This window comes from Haliaeetus albicilla, chromosome 18 (genome assembly GCF_947461875.1).
Source record: "Haliaeetus albicilla chromosome 18, bHalAlb1.1, whole genome shotgun sequence".
NCBI classification, from domain to species: Eukaryota; Metazoa; Chordata; class Aves; order Accipitriformes; family Accipitridae; genus Haliaeetus; species Haliaeetus albicilla.
The window spans coordinates 6,931,285-6,944,965 of record NC_091500.1 but is presented as its reverse complement, the minus strand read 5'-3'; the positions used below and the strand labels follow the sequence as shown (position 1 = coordinate 6,944,965).

The 13,681-nt window shown below is 41.3% G+C and overlaps 1 protein-coding gene across 1 annotated transcript in view; it reads right to left on the bottom strand.

The window, feature by feature from the left end:
* The window catches only part of LOC104315781 (opsin-5-like), a 38,014-nt gene that overhangs the window by 17,403 nt on the left and 6,930 nt on the right, over nt 1–13,681 (bottom strand). Inside the window, exons 2-3 of the mRNA XM_009915908.2 lie at nt 8,016–8,168; nt 1,229–1,348 (exon numbers count right to left, since the gene is read on the bottom strand). Of these exons, the coding sequence (XP_009914210.1) occupies nt 1,229–1,348; nt 8,016–8,154 (259 nt within the window). The 5' untranslated portion in view covers nt 8,155–8,168. The remainder of the gene's footprint in view (nt 1–1,228; nt 1,349–8,015; nt 8,169–13,681) is intronic.

The window sequence follows — 13,681 nt, the reverse complement described above, 5'->3', positions numbered from 1 at the left end:
CTGATATGCCAAAGAAATCATCGGGATTTCTTTGTGTGGTAGCAGAGCAGAGATATTTATACTAACACCTTTCTTCTGCTGAATTCGTAAGTACCTCCGCGAGAAAACCATGTTTACTGCTCATCAAGAGGCATCAAAATTACTGGAAGTTGAGGGGGTGAGCAGCTCCTTGGCCACATGCAGTGAAAGCATAATGAGCGTCAGTTTGGGGAGGCTGGAAGCCATCACTTGATGTTGTTCAGTGCTATTTTAGGCATTTGGATGAGGGCAAAAGCATTTGGCAGAGACAAGGGCAGGAAAAAAGTGCACTGGAGCTGAGGGCAGGGGTCCCAGTGTATGCAACACGTAGGGAACAGAGGACTTTGGGAGCATGGGAACATACCGTCGTTTATATTGCACTGGGGAGATCCCCTGGTCAGCTGGGTCACCTCGGGCCTTTATACCCATTGGGTTGTCTGCTATCCAAAATATCCTTTCCTAAAGGACATCCAGTCCTCCCCCTGTATTTGCATGTAGCCATGAGCAGCTGAATGAAGCTCAAGTCAAGAGCCAAAAGAACGGTCTCCAAAGGCTCTTGACTTGCAACTGCATGTAAATCTTTCCAAAGCTCCCTCCTCTCATGCCAGGGCATCCAGGCTGTGGGGTTGAAATAAAAATCCCTCCAGCTGGCTGATGTTGCTCTTACTCTATAGGTTGACACAAATGTTTATTTTCCTGACTCAGAGATAAAAGAGGACTCTCACTAGAGAGGAAATTATGAGCTTTGATAGGCTGGTGGCCACTGGCATTTCCAATTCTGTCCCCTCATGCCCCTCCCCACTCACATTTGGCTAAATATGTATTTTTGAGGCACCTGGATCCCTCCTGTTGCACCCTGCAGCAAGAAAATATAATTTTCTCTCATAATATCAAGCTATTTTGTGGTTATTGTGCCAGGATGCACATGGGAGCTCTTTGAAGGCCTGCCCAGTGCTGGGGTGAACAGGAGTTTTGCCCGATTGATAAATCCAACCCTATTTTTTCCTCTGTACTTTTCATTTCTTCCCATCAAGTTGTCCAGGAATGTTGTTTTCTATCCTTCTCTGTTATTTATATGCAAATAATAGAGCAGAAATATCAGTAGCAAAAGGCATTTTGGGCTCCCATGACTTCCAGAGGACTGTCTCTTGCTGCTGCCAGAAAGAATGGTGGGATAGTAAAAATGAGTGAAAATAAGACATGAAATTACCTGAAATGCCCAGATCACACACTGCTAAATTAACAGTCATTATCTCAGCAGGTCTCAACTTCTTCTTTCGCTTTGAGGACATAAAAATAACATACCCATTTCCCAGAGTTGAAAGAATCCCTATAATAATGAAAAAAAAAAAAAAAAACAGAAAAAGAAAACCAATCAAATTAGAGTTCTCCTTGAAAACAGCAATATCCCATCTTCTTTGTGAAATTCTCTGGTATTTTCAGCCTGAACCTGTTGTCCCAAGGCTAGACATTTCACTCTGAAACATGATCATCTCATCCTCATTATGCAGCTCATACAGACATCTACTGCAGACATCTCCCTCCCACAACAATTGCTATTTTCCCGTCTGCAGCAGGACATTGCCTTCTCCACCTGAGCCTGCACAACTCTCGACTGAATGCACATAATAGAAACCCCATAGTCCCTCTGTTCTGATCAACCCCATTTTTCTCACAAACATTTATACAGCCACAAGAATGAAATTCAGCCTTCTGCAATCACAAGGACCCCAATCTCTGACCAACCTTTATTTTATTAAAGACTATAATCAGAGGTTGAGGGATAAATTTCTAAAATAATATAAGTTAAGATACTAATATCATGTCTTAAATTTTACAGTAAAAATTTATTTCTATCATAAAGAAGAAAAATGATAAAATATATCTGATTTTAACTTCCATCTGGAATTCAGTGCATGAGGAGGGATGCTGTTCATGTTGGCTGACATTTTTTTTGCCATATCACCACCCAAGGACCTGCAGGGACCAACGCTGCAAGTGGTTAATCAGCCATGGAGCTAATCACACCGCTACCAAAAATTGCAGGGTTTCCAATTCCCTTAAAGAAAAGTGTTTCTTCACTAACTAACTCATGTTTGAAAGGGTTTGAGCCCAGAGCGAGCGTTTTGCAGGGGAAACAGGACAGCACGCAACTTCCCTTTCAGGAAGCAAGAGTCACCCCCAAAGGTGAACACCCCAAAACGGACCGTGGCCCATGGGGGCCTCACGCCGGAGCAGAGAAGACGAGCAAGAAGGAGGGAGACACGTTGCCTTACCAAAGGGACCTACAACGGCAATGAGAGGGAAGATGTTGGCGTGAAGTTCAGCCTGGGAAATGGGGAAGAAAGGCATTTTCTTTAAGTATTTTATGTTAGTCATCTTTGTTTCTCACTACCCGAACCTGTAAGTAAATGTTAAGCTAAATTCCCCACGATGAGAGCCCACAACAGTAAGTGGTGACTGATCTCGCTGTCTTTACCTCCACCTTGTGTTATCTCCACCGCTCTTGCTCTTCCTTTTTCCTCCCCATCCCACCGCGGGGGCTGTAAGCAAGCGGCTGCCCTGGGTGCTTGGCTACCGGCCAAGGCCAAACCTCCACACCGCTATAAAAAAGTCATAAATAACCCACCTTTCCTCTGTCGATGAGGCAGCAAAGTCTCTCTTTGTGATGCCTTCCTACACATGGCTTTGGTGGTGCAAACTCAGCCTTATTCCATGTTTCAAAAGGACCCCAGCAGCTGCCCAGCAATGCTGACCTCTCCAAATACTCTGCCTTTGACTACCACATAATTTTCATCAGAGTCTTCTGGGACACCAGACCTCAGGAATTAAAGCTCAGGAATTAAATAGGTATTTAATTATTTACTCTGGCCCATCAATGGAACGATCCCCTTGCTAGGGTGTTACGTCCTCACAAACCAAGAGACCCAACCTGGGAATATCCATGAAGCAGAGAGAAATATGGTTCCCAGAGGCTAAAACCAGACTATTTCTCAAGAAATATGAGTAACTGTGGAACTGAAAGTTTACCAAACTCAGGAGAAAAATACTTTGATTTTGAATTTTTCAGTAATAAATGCAACACTTGTCTAATTGGAAACACTTCTTATTTTTATACTGACAGTATAGCTTTCTACATTACTTTAAAAAATAAACAGGACAGAAGTTCATTTGCCATTGAATCTTAGGTTTTCTCAGCAAATTTTATTTATCCTTGGTAAATGAATTTTAAAGAACACCCTATTCTTAGGGGTCTGAAAATTTCATCTGAATTATAAGTAGATACAGGTATTCATATGAATTATCTTCTTCCTTGCAGCTAACTGAATGAATCTTAATGCTGCCAAGCATTTTTCATATATCTTAATCCTTTTCTGTCTTAATGCCATTTTCTCTCTAGTGATATTTAGGATACCTAGAGAGCCAGCATCCAGTTTGAAATACCTGTCAAAAGCACCTGATAGTTTCCTGAATCTTTTTCAACTGACTAGTAGTCCAGAGAGATGTCTTCATCAGACAAGCCTCTGAAGCAAGTGCTCATTATTAATAGCAAGGTTTCGGAGAGCCCCAGCCCACTGACCTCCTCATCCTACAGCTGGAAGGATTTAATTTAAGGTGATAATTTAAGTTGCCTTTTGTCTATAACTGTGTCTGACAATTGCTTATCATCTGAATTCTTTTTTAACTCCTTGGTGATAGAAACTTCATAATATCCTTAGGTGAGCCATCTAATGCTTCATTTTTCCTACTATTAAAAAGATTTTACTAACAGCTAGATGAAGTCCTTGCTGGTGCGGTTTTCCAGCTTTGGTAGGTGCTGGCAGGCTGTGTGTCTGGACAGAGCCTGGGGTTGGAAACAGGGGAAAAAAGACTCTTCGGATACAAAGCAAAGGCTCTTTTCCAGGAGCAAACAGTTCAGGACACAACTGTCCATGGCACCGTAACACTATTACATATATACAAAGAGCCAAGGATGTGATAACTAAAAAAAGTGACACCTATAGAGAAAGAGCCAGGCTCAGTTACGCAACCTGCAGCGAAAGGTGAAAATGTATAAAAATAGAAATCCGAACAAATAAGACTCCTTTTCTCCAATCTGACAGCAGTGCTAAACCATCAGAGAGGAAAAAAAAAAAAAGTTCAGGATTTTGTTTTCAATTAAGCTGTTTCATAACATGCTGAAGAAGTGTGCAGCAACAGTTTGCAAATCAATAGTTACTTGCCACAGGCTTTCAAAGGAGCTGACAGCCAGCGGGTCTCCACTCAGTAGTTAGTCACCCTACCTGGCCATACAGTAAATCAATCAAGTTAGTGATGAAAAAGCTAGTGGGAGAAGTGACAAAGTAAAAAGAATTGGATTCTTATAACCATGTGACTGTTTGATTATTTTTTTTCCAGACAATTGAAAAAATACACATGGAAATTAACTAGTTAGGACAAAAGATCACACATTTGCAGAGAATTTGTCACAGATTGGTCCAGACCCCCGATTTTCTTCAAAGATAAAAAAATGTATTTTTATATTTTCAAACTGCAATACTTCAGTTGTACAACCAGTCTGACCCTAAAAGCTCTGCCGAGTTTCCTGGTAGGATCCCAGCCTTGTTTGCCCCCTGTGAAGCTTCTTCCTCTTTTTGAAATAAGTTTTAAACTCACTTGCACCTTAGGTGCCTCAAGCACAAAAAGATGCCCGATAGCAATCCCCACCTCCTGGCTTCCCACCTTTCTGCAGTTAGTCCCAATCTCTGCTATCAGGATGTCCACCCAGGACTTCCTCAAGAGGGGCCACCATTTCTTGGAAGGGATCTGCAAAGGAATAGGGGACACAGTGGCAGAAGGTGACAATGACCAGTTCGGTCTGAACCATAAGTTATAATAAAAAACCCACAGACATACCCTTGCTGGGTACCGGAGCTGAATGCTCCAGCTCGGTTTTCCATCTTTTGCAGATTATACAGTTTACAAAGTAAATCTGCAAAACTGCAGTTACCCCAAGACACAACTGTGCCCAAGAGCTATTTGAGCACATAGTTTCTGCTCACTGTTTTGGATACTTGGGAGCTGTGATTAACTCAAAGCTGCCAATTAAAGCAAATTTACAGCCTTAGCAAGCCTGTTGTGTGGAATTTGAAGTCAGTGAATAGTTTCACAGAGCTAGGCTTCCTTCTCCACCACCTTAAGATCCAATATCTACCACCAAAAAACCTCTGCATGGCAGTGCTTCTTGTCCCAACAGAAATGCAGATGCTTTGAACCAAGAAATCAGCTTAGTGGAAAAGGAAATTTAGGATTATTTTTGTTTGGAGAAAGTAAAAAAAGAGACTCAAGAGATTTACCTGGGAACAACAAAGATTAATTTCCTTCTAACTTCTCATATTTTTGCAGGCCCAAGATATTATTAAAATGTTGCTATCCACCTAAACATGAAAGTGTAATAAAATATGGATCTGCACATCAGCAGGAGCTAATGGTGGCATCCCCAACGTGCTAAGCTAAACCAGCCTTGTAAGGTACAACTCACTTGAGAAGCTTTAGCCCAAGCAAAGCCTTTTTTTTTTTTTTTAAGTAAGAAAAATGTGTTTAAAGACTACTTCATCCCATCTATTCCCAAGCACAGAAGAAGACCTAACATTGCTCTTCCACCAGTTTTGTTTAATTCCCTCTCTTAGTGGCTGAGCTCTGAGGTATAATTCTGATTTACTGGTAAAAAGCATAACATTCTCCTTCTTCATGCAAACCCCTGTAAAAGGAGGGTGGTGATGTCTGTACTCCTCTTGGCCTCTGACAAATTAATATCCATTACTCTATTATACACAGTGTCTAAAATACTGCTGTGCTGGTCTTGAAAATATGAAACCAGTTGCCATTGCTGAAATGGCTGAGGACACGACTGACCAGCAGGTAAGCAATGACTGCTTAAAATCATTGCAATGACTGCCAAAAGGAATTAAAAATATCTGTGCAGGATACCAGTGGTATCTTATATTATAAATGCAAGTCCAAGGAAGATGCAAATACAGCATTTACATGCGTATGTGAAAAGTATACTTGGCTCTAATGAAAGCTGCTACTGAAGTGTGTAATGACCATAAGGGTAAAGTAACCAACCAAGTAAAATGCAATGCAAAATAAACACATGAAAAAATAAGTTACCCCAGAGCAAAATGTAGGATATGATGTCTAGAGCTACACATGTATACAGCAGAACTACGGCTTGAACTTTCCTGTCTTGAGCCACTGGTCGCAATGAATCCACCCCAGGCTGGCTGCCGTCCAGTCCGCAACACCAGGAAGGTGGGAATCTTACTGATAAGTCCAATATCAAAATGATTATCAGCCCTTTTTAAACTATAATGTCAGTCTCTTCACACTGCTTATGTAAGTCTGTGCCTGCACAGTTAGCTTTTGTTTTATCACTGGAAACATTATTCCTGTTCCTTGCCTTAATTTGATTATATCTATGTTTTTCAAGATGTTTCACACCTGGCAGGGGTATTTCTTTGGAACTGGATAAATCTACACTAAATACAGCCAATATGACAAGGCAACACAGTGTACATTGGAAGGATTCATTTCAGCTACTCAGACATATTTCCTGGGATTAAAGTTAAATCTGCTTAACCGAGTGAAAAAAGACCTGAGGGGGGGTTGTTTTGGACAGTTCAGTGAAGATATCTGTCTGCATAGCAGCAGAAAAAAAATATATATGTGAAAAGCTAGGATGCATACAAAACAGTGCATGAATATCGAGAACAGCACAGAGATACAGCTTCACCTTCTGCCTCTGCTGCTCTGAGTACTTTTTTCGATAAAGACATAAGCAGAAGACAAATGAGAAATAAGTTTTTTCAAGCCTTTGTGAGACCTCCACTGCAGAAAAGATTAGATTACTTAGATCAGTCAGGGGAATGGCAGTAAGAGAGTGTAGGAAGGCGGGATGTAAAATAGTGAATGAGAAACACAAAGGTAGGACTGAAAGATCTTTGTATTTTGTACAGAACTGATAGAACAAGAGAATGACTCAAAACCGAAATAAATGCCAAGGAATACACTGTATACCCTGTATTCAGCCTGGTGTTCAGCCATCTGACACCCAGAGCCCAGTTTGGTATAGCAGAGTTACATGACCTTGGCTCAGCTTTACTGAGAAAACAGCGGTTGAGCTGTGAGAAATTGCATGAACTAAAGCCATAAAATATAAGGAAACCTAAACCATAGAAAGAGCTAAGTGTTGAGGCAAGCATTGACACAAAAAGATATAACCATGCCCACCTCCATAAAGCAAAGAAGTTAAATCATCAAGAAGAAGGACCAGTTTATCCCTAGAAGCAATAGAGACCGGTATTTCCCATCTGAATGACAACTCCTTGGCATACGAATACTTAACACAGAAATCAGTCCCAGCTATCATCTGTGTGCACTAACCAATAAATAATTGCATTTATTCTGCTTGCAAAGTCACTTTGCACATGGTAAAAGACTCCAAAACAAAAGGGAAGGGAGGGTGTTAGGCAGAAAATATTGTTCAGAATAATATGTAACAGAGGACAGCTGATGCCAGGAGCTAAGCAAGATCCAAATGAGCACATCTGAGGATGTTCTCTTTGCTGCGTAGGCACATGAGAGAGGCTGCAAAAACAAGGCGTACAACCCTCATGGCATAAGGGTGAAAGCCAGTTCTGGTCAGCAATGATTAAACTGCAAGCTAGTAACCTACCAGTGGAAAAAAATTGAGTATTTCTTCACTTTTTGCTGGAAGTTGTACTGCTAGTCACTTTTGGCTACCTGGAACAGCATTGTCCGTTGACACTAACTGTTGACACTGTTGACACCGTATTTCTAACACATTCTCTCCTCTCCTTCCTAGATTTTTCTTTCTAGTATAAAGAAATATGTAATTACACATCTAATGCACAGCAGCTTCTGCCTTCTTTGTGACTGCCTGCAAGGATGCAGTGACACAGCCATCTTTCAAAGATGAATTACAAAATCTTTACCAATTATGGTCAAATAAAACCCAGCTACAATGTCAGCTTCTCTAGAAAGCTTTGATGCAAAGGGGTCTTCTTTCTGGAGATAATGTGGGAGGTATTCTTCTTTGGAGGAAGTGTTGTGATCTGATGCCATCCCATTCATGTCCAGTTCAGCATCTGAAAAATAAAAGAACAGAGCTTGCAATAGATCACATCTGCCACCAGAAAATGCAAAGGTATTTTTGTTCATAAACAAGACGCATCCTCCTGTCTTCATTTCTGCCCTACCAGCTCCCAGGGCATTTCAGGATCCAATTCAAAATTGCATAAAGCATCCTGCCATGATTTATTTCATGACTTACTTTATCAAAGAATGTCATTATTCATATGGCACTCATCACAGTAATCCATCTGAGCAGTATCTCGGTACCAGTGTGTTGCGGCATTCAAGCCAGGGTCTCTGAAGTGCCTTCCCTGAATATCTTACAGAGCTTCATGTTTCCAGCCTGGTTTAAGAGTGACCCAGGACTGAGAATACAGAAAAACAAAGCAGGGCAATTGTTTGTGTCTGAATAGCTTCATTGCTCAATGTGTTTAATGCATACTGAACTTGTTGTCTTCATCTATATGCCCTGTTCTCATAATCCCAAGAAAATAGGAATTATCAGTAAGACAGCCCCAGCAATTTTTTTATATCCTGAGGGGCACTGTGTCTACAGATGGTTGCTCTGCAAATTTTACAGTTAAGTGAAAAGTTACATCCATAAACTCTCCTTAGAGTTATTTAGGTGGTGGGTTCTAATGTAAATAACTGTACATGGTTATGGTTATAAATAGTAATTGGCTATTACAGTTATGAAGAAGCAGCAGGAATATTAAATACTAGACCCATCTGGGCAAGCTTGTTGAGTTTTCTTTCCATTTCCTTTCGGGTGGAAATGGGCTATTGAGGTCAAATGTGCTAAGACCAATAAAGTGAGCCCTGATATGTGAAAACTAGAATCTGGCACACAGCCATGAAGGTTACCCCTCCTGGACAAATGAAGAAGTAAAGTGAGGAACTCTAGCCTAAGACAAAAACATTTCTGCAATGTTTGAAACTACCCAGCCAGAGCTGTTTAGGACATTCATTCATCCCCGTTCTTGCCAGTGCTTGGTGGGGCAGGAGTGGCATGCAAGAACTTAGCACTGGACTCCCAGGGCCTCCATACTTTTTGCTGTGGGAACTGGGACAAGTTGTGAAGCTCTAAGTTTTGCCCCTCAAAAGTCCAAACCTGGAGGGAGACTAAGCAAGGAGAAAAAAATGTTTCATTATTTTACCCATTTGCTATCTCTTCTGCATCTTGAAGGCAGACAGTCTTCTCAACAACAGCCCTGTATGCACAGAAATGTAGAAGACGACACCTCCCTATACCCAAAGCACCCACAACCCTCTCCCTGCTGTCGCTCTAGCTTTGAAAAAAAATACCTCATTTAAGGGGATCAGATCATGGAGGCACACTGCCACTCTAGACATGGGAGAAGCCAGAAGAAGTCCCAGGCATATGGATGGCTCCAAGTAGCACTAAGTCTTTAAAGTTCAGCATCTTCATTGCTTTTCTTTTTTTCCCAATAAAAGAAAAAATAAGCAAAGGCTAATTAATTTAAAAAAAAAAAAAAATTGGATGACTTCATGAGCACTTTTCTCCGTCCACAGCCATTTAGGTTTGGATTAGGTACCAAACCATTTAGGCTTGGATTAGGTACCATGGTACAGCAGCCTGGGCACAGTCTAAAGAGTTTGTCTTGTACAAAAGGGTGGCCTAAGGCATGAATCTGGGAAACAAAGTAATCAAAGTGATCATGCTCTCCATCCAGTCATAGCCACAGGTCTTGATCCAAATTCCACCTGGCTTTTAAAAGGCTCCTGATGCTTTTCTGTCCCCCAGCTTGCATGGTCCCACAACTCTTATACTGCTGCAGCATTTGAACCATGTGGGTGGTTGAAGTGATGCAAAAGGAAAAGCACATCTGGGACCTGTCAGCACAATTTGGATTTAATATGAATAAGTAACAAAGTGTTTAAGGGCATGTTCCTTTCCTGACCCACAGTAAAATCTTCCACTCAAGTCAATATTAGATGGCTCACAGGGGCAATCATAGAATCATAGAATCACAGAATGGTTTGGGTTGGAAGGGACCTTAAAGATCATCTAGTTCTAACCCCCCTGCCATGGGCAGGGACACCCTCCACTAGACCAGGTTGCTCAAAGCCCCATCCAACCTGGCCTTGGACACTGCCAGGGATGGGGCATCCACAACTTCTCTGGGCAACCTCTTCCACTGCCTCACCACCCTCACAGTGAAAAGCTCCTTCCTTACATCTAATCTAAATCTACCCCCTTTCAGATTAAAGCCATTACCCCTTGTCCTATCACTACATGCCCTTGTAGAAAGTCCCTCTCTGGCTTTCTTGTCGGCCCCCTTTAGGTACTGAAAGGCCGCAACAAGGTGTCCTCAGAGCCTTCTCTTCTCCAGGCTGAACAACCCCAACTCTCTCAGCCTGTCTTCACAGGAGAGGTGTTCCAGCCCTCTGATCATCTTTGTGGCCTCCTCTGGACTTGCTCCAACAGGTCCATGTCCTTCTCATGTTGGGGGCCCCAGAGCTGAACGCAGTACTGCAGGTGGGGTCTCATGAGAGCAGAGTAGAAGGGGAGAATCACCTCCCTTGACCTGCTGGTCACCCTTCTTTTGATGTAGCCCAGGATACGGTCAGCTTTCTGCGCTGCAAGTGTACATTGCTGGGTCATGCTGAGCTTCTCGTCAACCAACACCCCCAAGTCCTTCTCCACAGGGCTGCTCTCAATCCATTCTCCACTTAGTCTGTATTTGTGCTTGGGATTGCCCCAACCCATGTGCAGGACCTTGCACTTGGCCTTGTTGAACTTCGCGAGGTTCACACAGGCCCACCTCTCAAGCCTGTCCAGGTCCCTCTGGATGGCATCCCTTCCCTCCAGCGTGTTGACCGCACCACACAGCTTGGTGTCGTCTTCAAACTTGCTGAGGGTGCACTCAGTCCCACTGTCCGTGTCACTGATAAAGATGTTAAACAGTGCCGGTCCCAATACCGACCCCTGAGGAACCCCACTTGTCACTGTGAGTTGGACACAATATTGTCCAACTTACAAGCACACACACAAAAAAGTAGCTTTAAAGAGGAAATTTCAACTTCTGTATATGTTAAGCCCAGCCAGAAGCCCAGTGATTGGGATTTTTAGCCTGCCTTAGAAGCAAAGGTGCAGGTTTCCCAAGCAAATCACAGCCATGGGGCCGGAGGAAGCCTTCTCTGACCAAACGGGACTGCTACATGGCAGATTTTGTTGCTTCGCTCAGTGTAAGTTGTTTACCTGCTTGCAAATGTTCATGTTATGATAGACTTGTCCTACCTGGTTGCTGAAAAACAAGCACTTTACCTTGGATTTAAGCAGAGTGAGCACATTATGTCTTGAAAAATTTCAACAAAAAGAAAAGGGAGATTAATGTCTAACTTCCGAAAAGACACACAAACTTTCCTCATTGTTTTAAATCATGTCTGGCAAATTAAGATTGTTTCAGATATAAGAACATAAAAACCAACTTTGCTTGAGTTACACAAAAAGTGTTACAATGACATATAATACAGGATTTCAATAGCAGATTATGGATTTAAAAGATTTGCATGATCCTGATTAGGCAGGAATTAATTGTGCCCCCCAAAGGAAGCTCTATTTAAGAATAAAATCTCAGTTTTAGAGTGTAAGAAACAGAAAAGGGTATAATTAACAAGGCAGAATAATTATTCCTCTTATAATTCCAAGTCAAGAAAAGCCATAATCCTGATCAGCATCTCGTGCCTAATCGCTGGGTAAAAAAATATGAAGAGGGAGAACTTTTAAACTATTAGGCAAAGCCTAGCAAATGCAGGGAATGTGCATTTTCCCAGATTATTTCAAGAACCAAGATCTGAACTGCTAACTCTGTTGGTTTTGTTTATACATGTCCTTATTAAGATACCACAGTATTAAATGTCTCATAAAAGTCATAAAGGTTCTGATTCACAGCCCCTAAAAGTTAATGTCAGGGGCAGGGACTATAAAACGTCATTTTAATTTAAACTTCAGTGATCCATGCTTGTACCAATCTTCATTGCTTGCAAGTTCCTGTGAACTATTAAAACATTTTGGGAAGCTACAAACAGGGGAGGTGTACTAGCCCAGATTCAAATTATGCCTTCTTCCATGTGGCTCATACAAATATTGGCAGATATGGGCAAAATCTGAAGTCCTTAATCTAAATTAGTAAGAAAACAATCATTACACTTATGTTAGCCTGCCAAAAATGGATGCATTCAGTTTATGTAGAACAGCTGAACTGGTATGAAGTGGGGAAAGTATTTTTGTAACTTTGTAGGCAAATGAAGGAAGTATTAATATCAACCATTTTAAAAAAAAATCTGAAAAAAATAAAAGCATGTTGTAGCTCAAAGACAAAAGTTACTAGGTATGAGAAAGAGCAGTATGTAGTGTGTGCCATAGGAATTGCAGAAACTGAGATACAATCGGATGCTGCAGAGATTCCTCTGTGAAAGTTACTGCGGCAGCAGCGCTTTAATGTGCTTGACAAAAGAGCTCAAGGAATAAAATATTATATTCAAAGTCATGGGCCACATATAAGGGTTGCAATTATTTGTAGAAGCAGATGAATTTACCAAGGGATAAAAGGTAGAGTGAAACAGAGGTTCCGTGGACCCAGTGTCACCTCATAGAAAGAATTAGTAGAGCTAATTTTAAAAGAATTAACACAGCTAAAGTGATAACATTATCAATTGTGTTAATTAAGAAAATAACTTTCTGCCCTCTCGTGATATGTTAAAAACAATAAAACTATGAAAAATTTTATCTGAGTCAGTAAAAGACAAATGCTAAAAGGACACATTAGTGCCAGAGAGTATTGTTATCTTTTTAAGAGGAAAAAAGGGAATGATCTTTTTCTTTAATTTGTCCAATGACATCTATTTCTGAGTCTCCATAGCAAAATTAATCAGCTCTCAGTGTCTGCTGGATCCCAGTTCATACTGTCAAGTGTCATTTTTATTCTAAACTTCCCCTGTGTACAACGGCAAAGGTCCCTGGTGGGCATCGCCTTGTCCTCCTACACCCATTCTGGCTGCTATGCTGGTAACACAGACCACAAGTCCAACACACCCGGTCACAAACACTGCTGCACCCTTTAAATACTTGCTTCTCAGTACTCGTTTTTCTCCGGTTTGATGATGACTGTCAAAACTCATTACTGTGACACACATCCTTAGCCAAGTATTTCCCAACAGTCCAACTAGCTGCTGTATTTAGGAATGTAAATAACAGTGACCAGAAAACTTATCTCAAAACAACTACAGAGCACAATCCTTTTCTTTCTTTCTTTTTTTTTTTTTTTTTACCTCCTAATGTAGTAGAAGAGTTTTGCTTAAGAAAGAAGGTCTTGGTTTAATCTCAGTTTAGGGCTAAAGTCTGAAGACTCAAGCTATGGACTGGGAATCTGTCTTTTGTCCCCAGTAGACTTGTTTAACCACCAGGCTGCTGGTTATTCTAGGGTAGATTCTCTCACACCCATTGAAGAGGAATCATCACTTTGAGTTTACTAAGTTAAAAGTTTAAACTAGCATTTCCTAT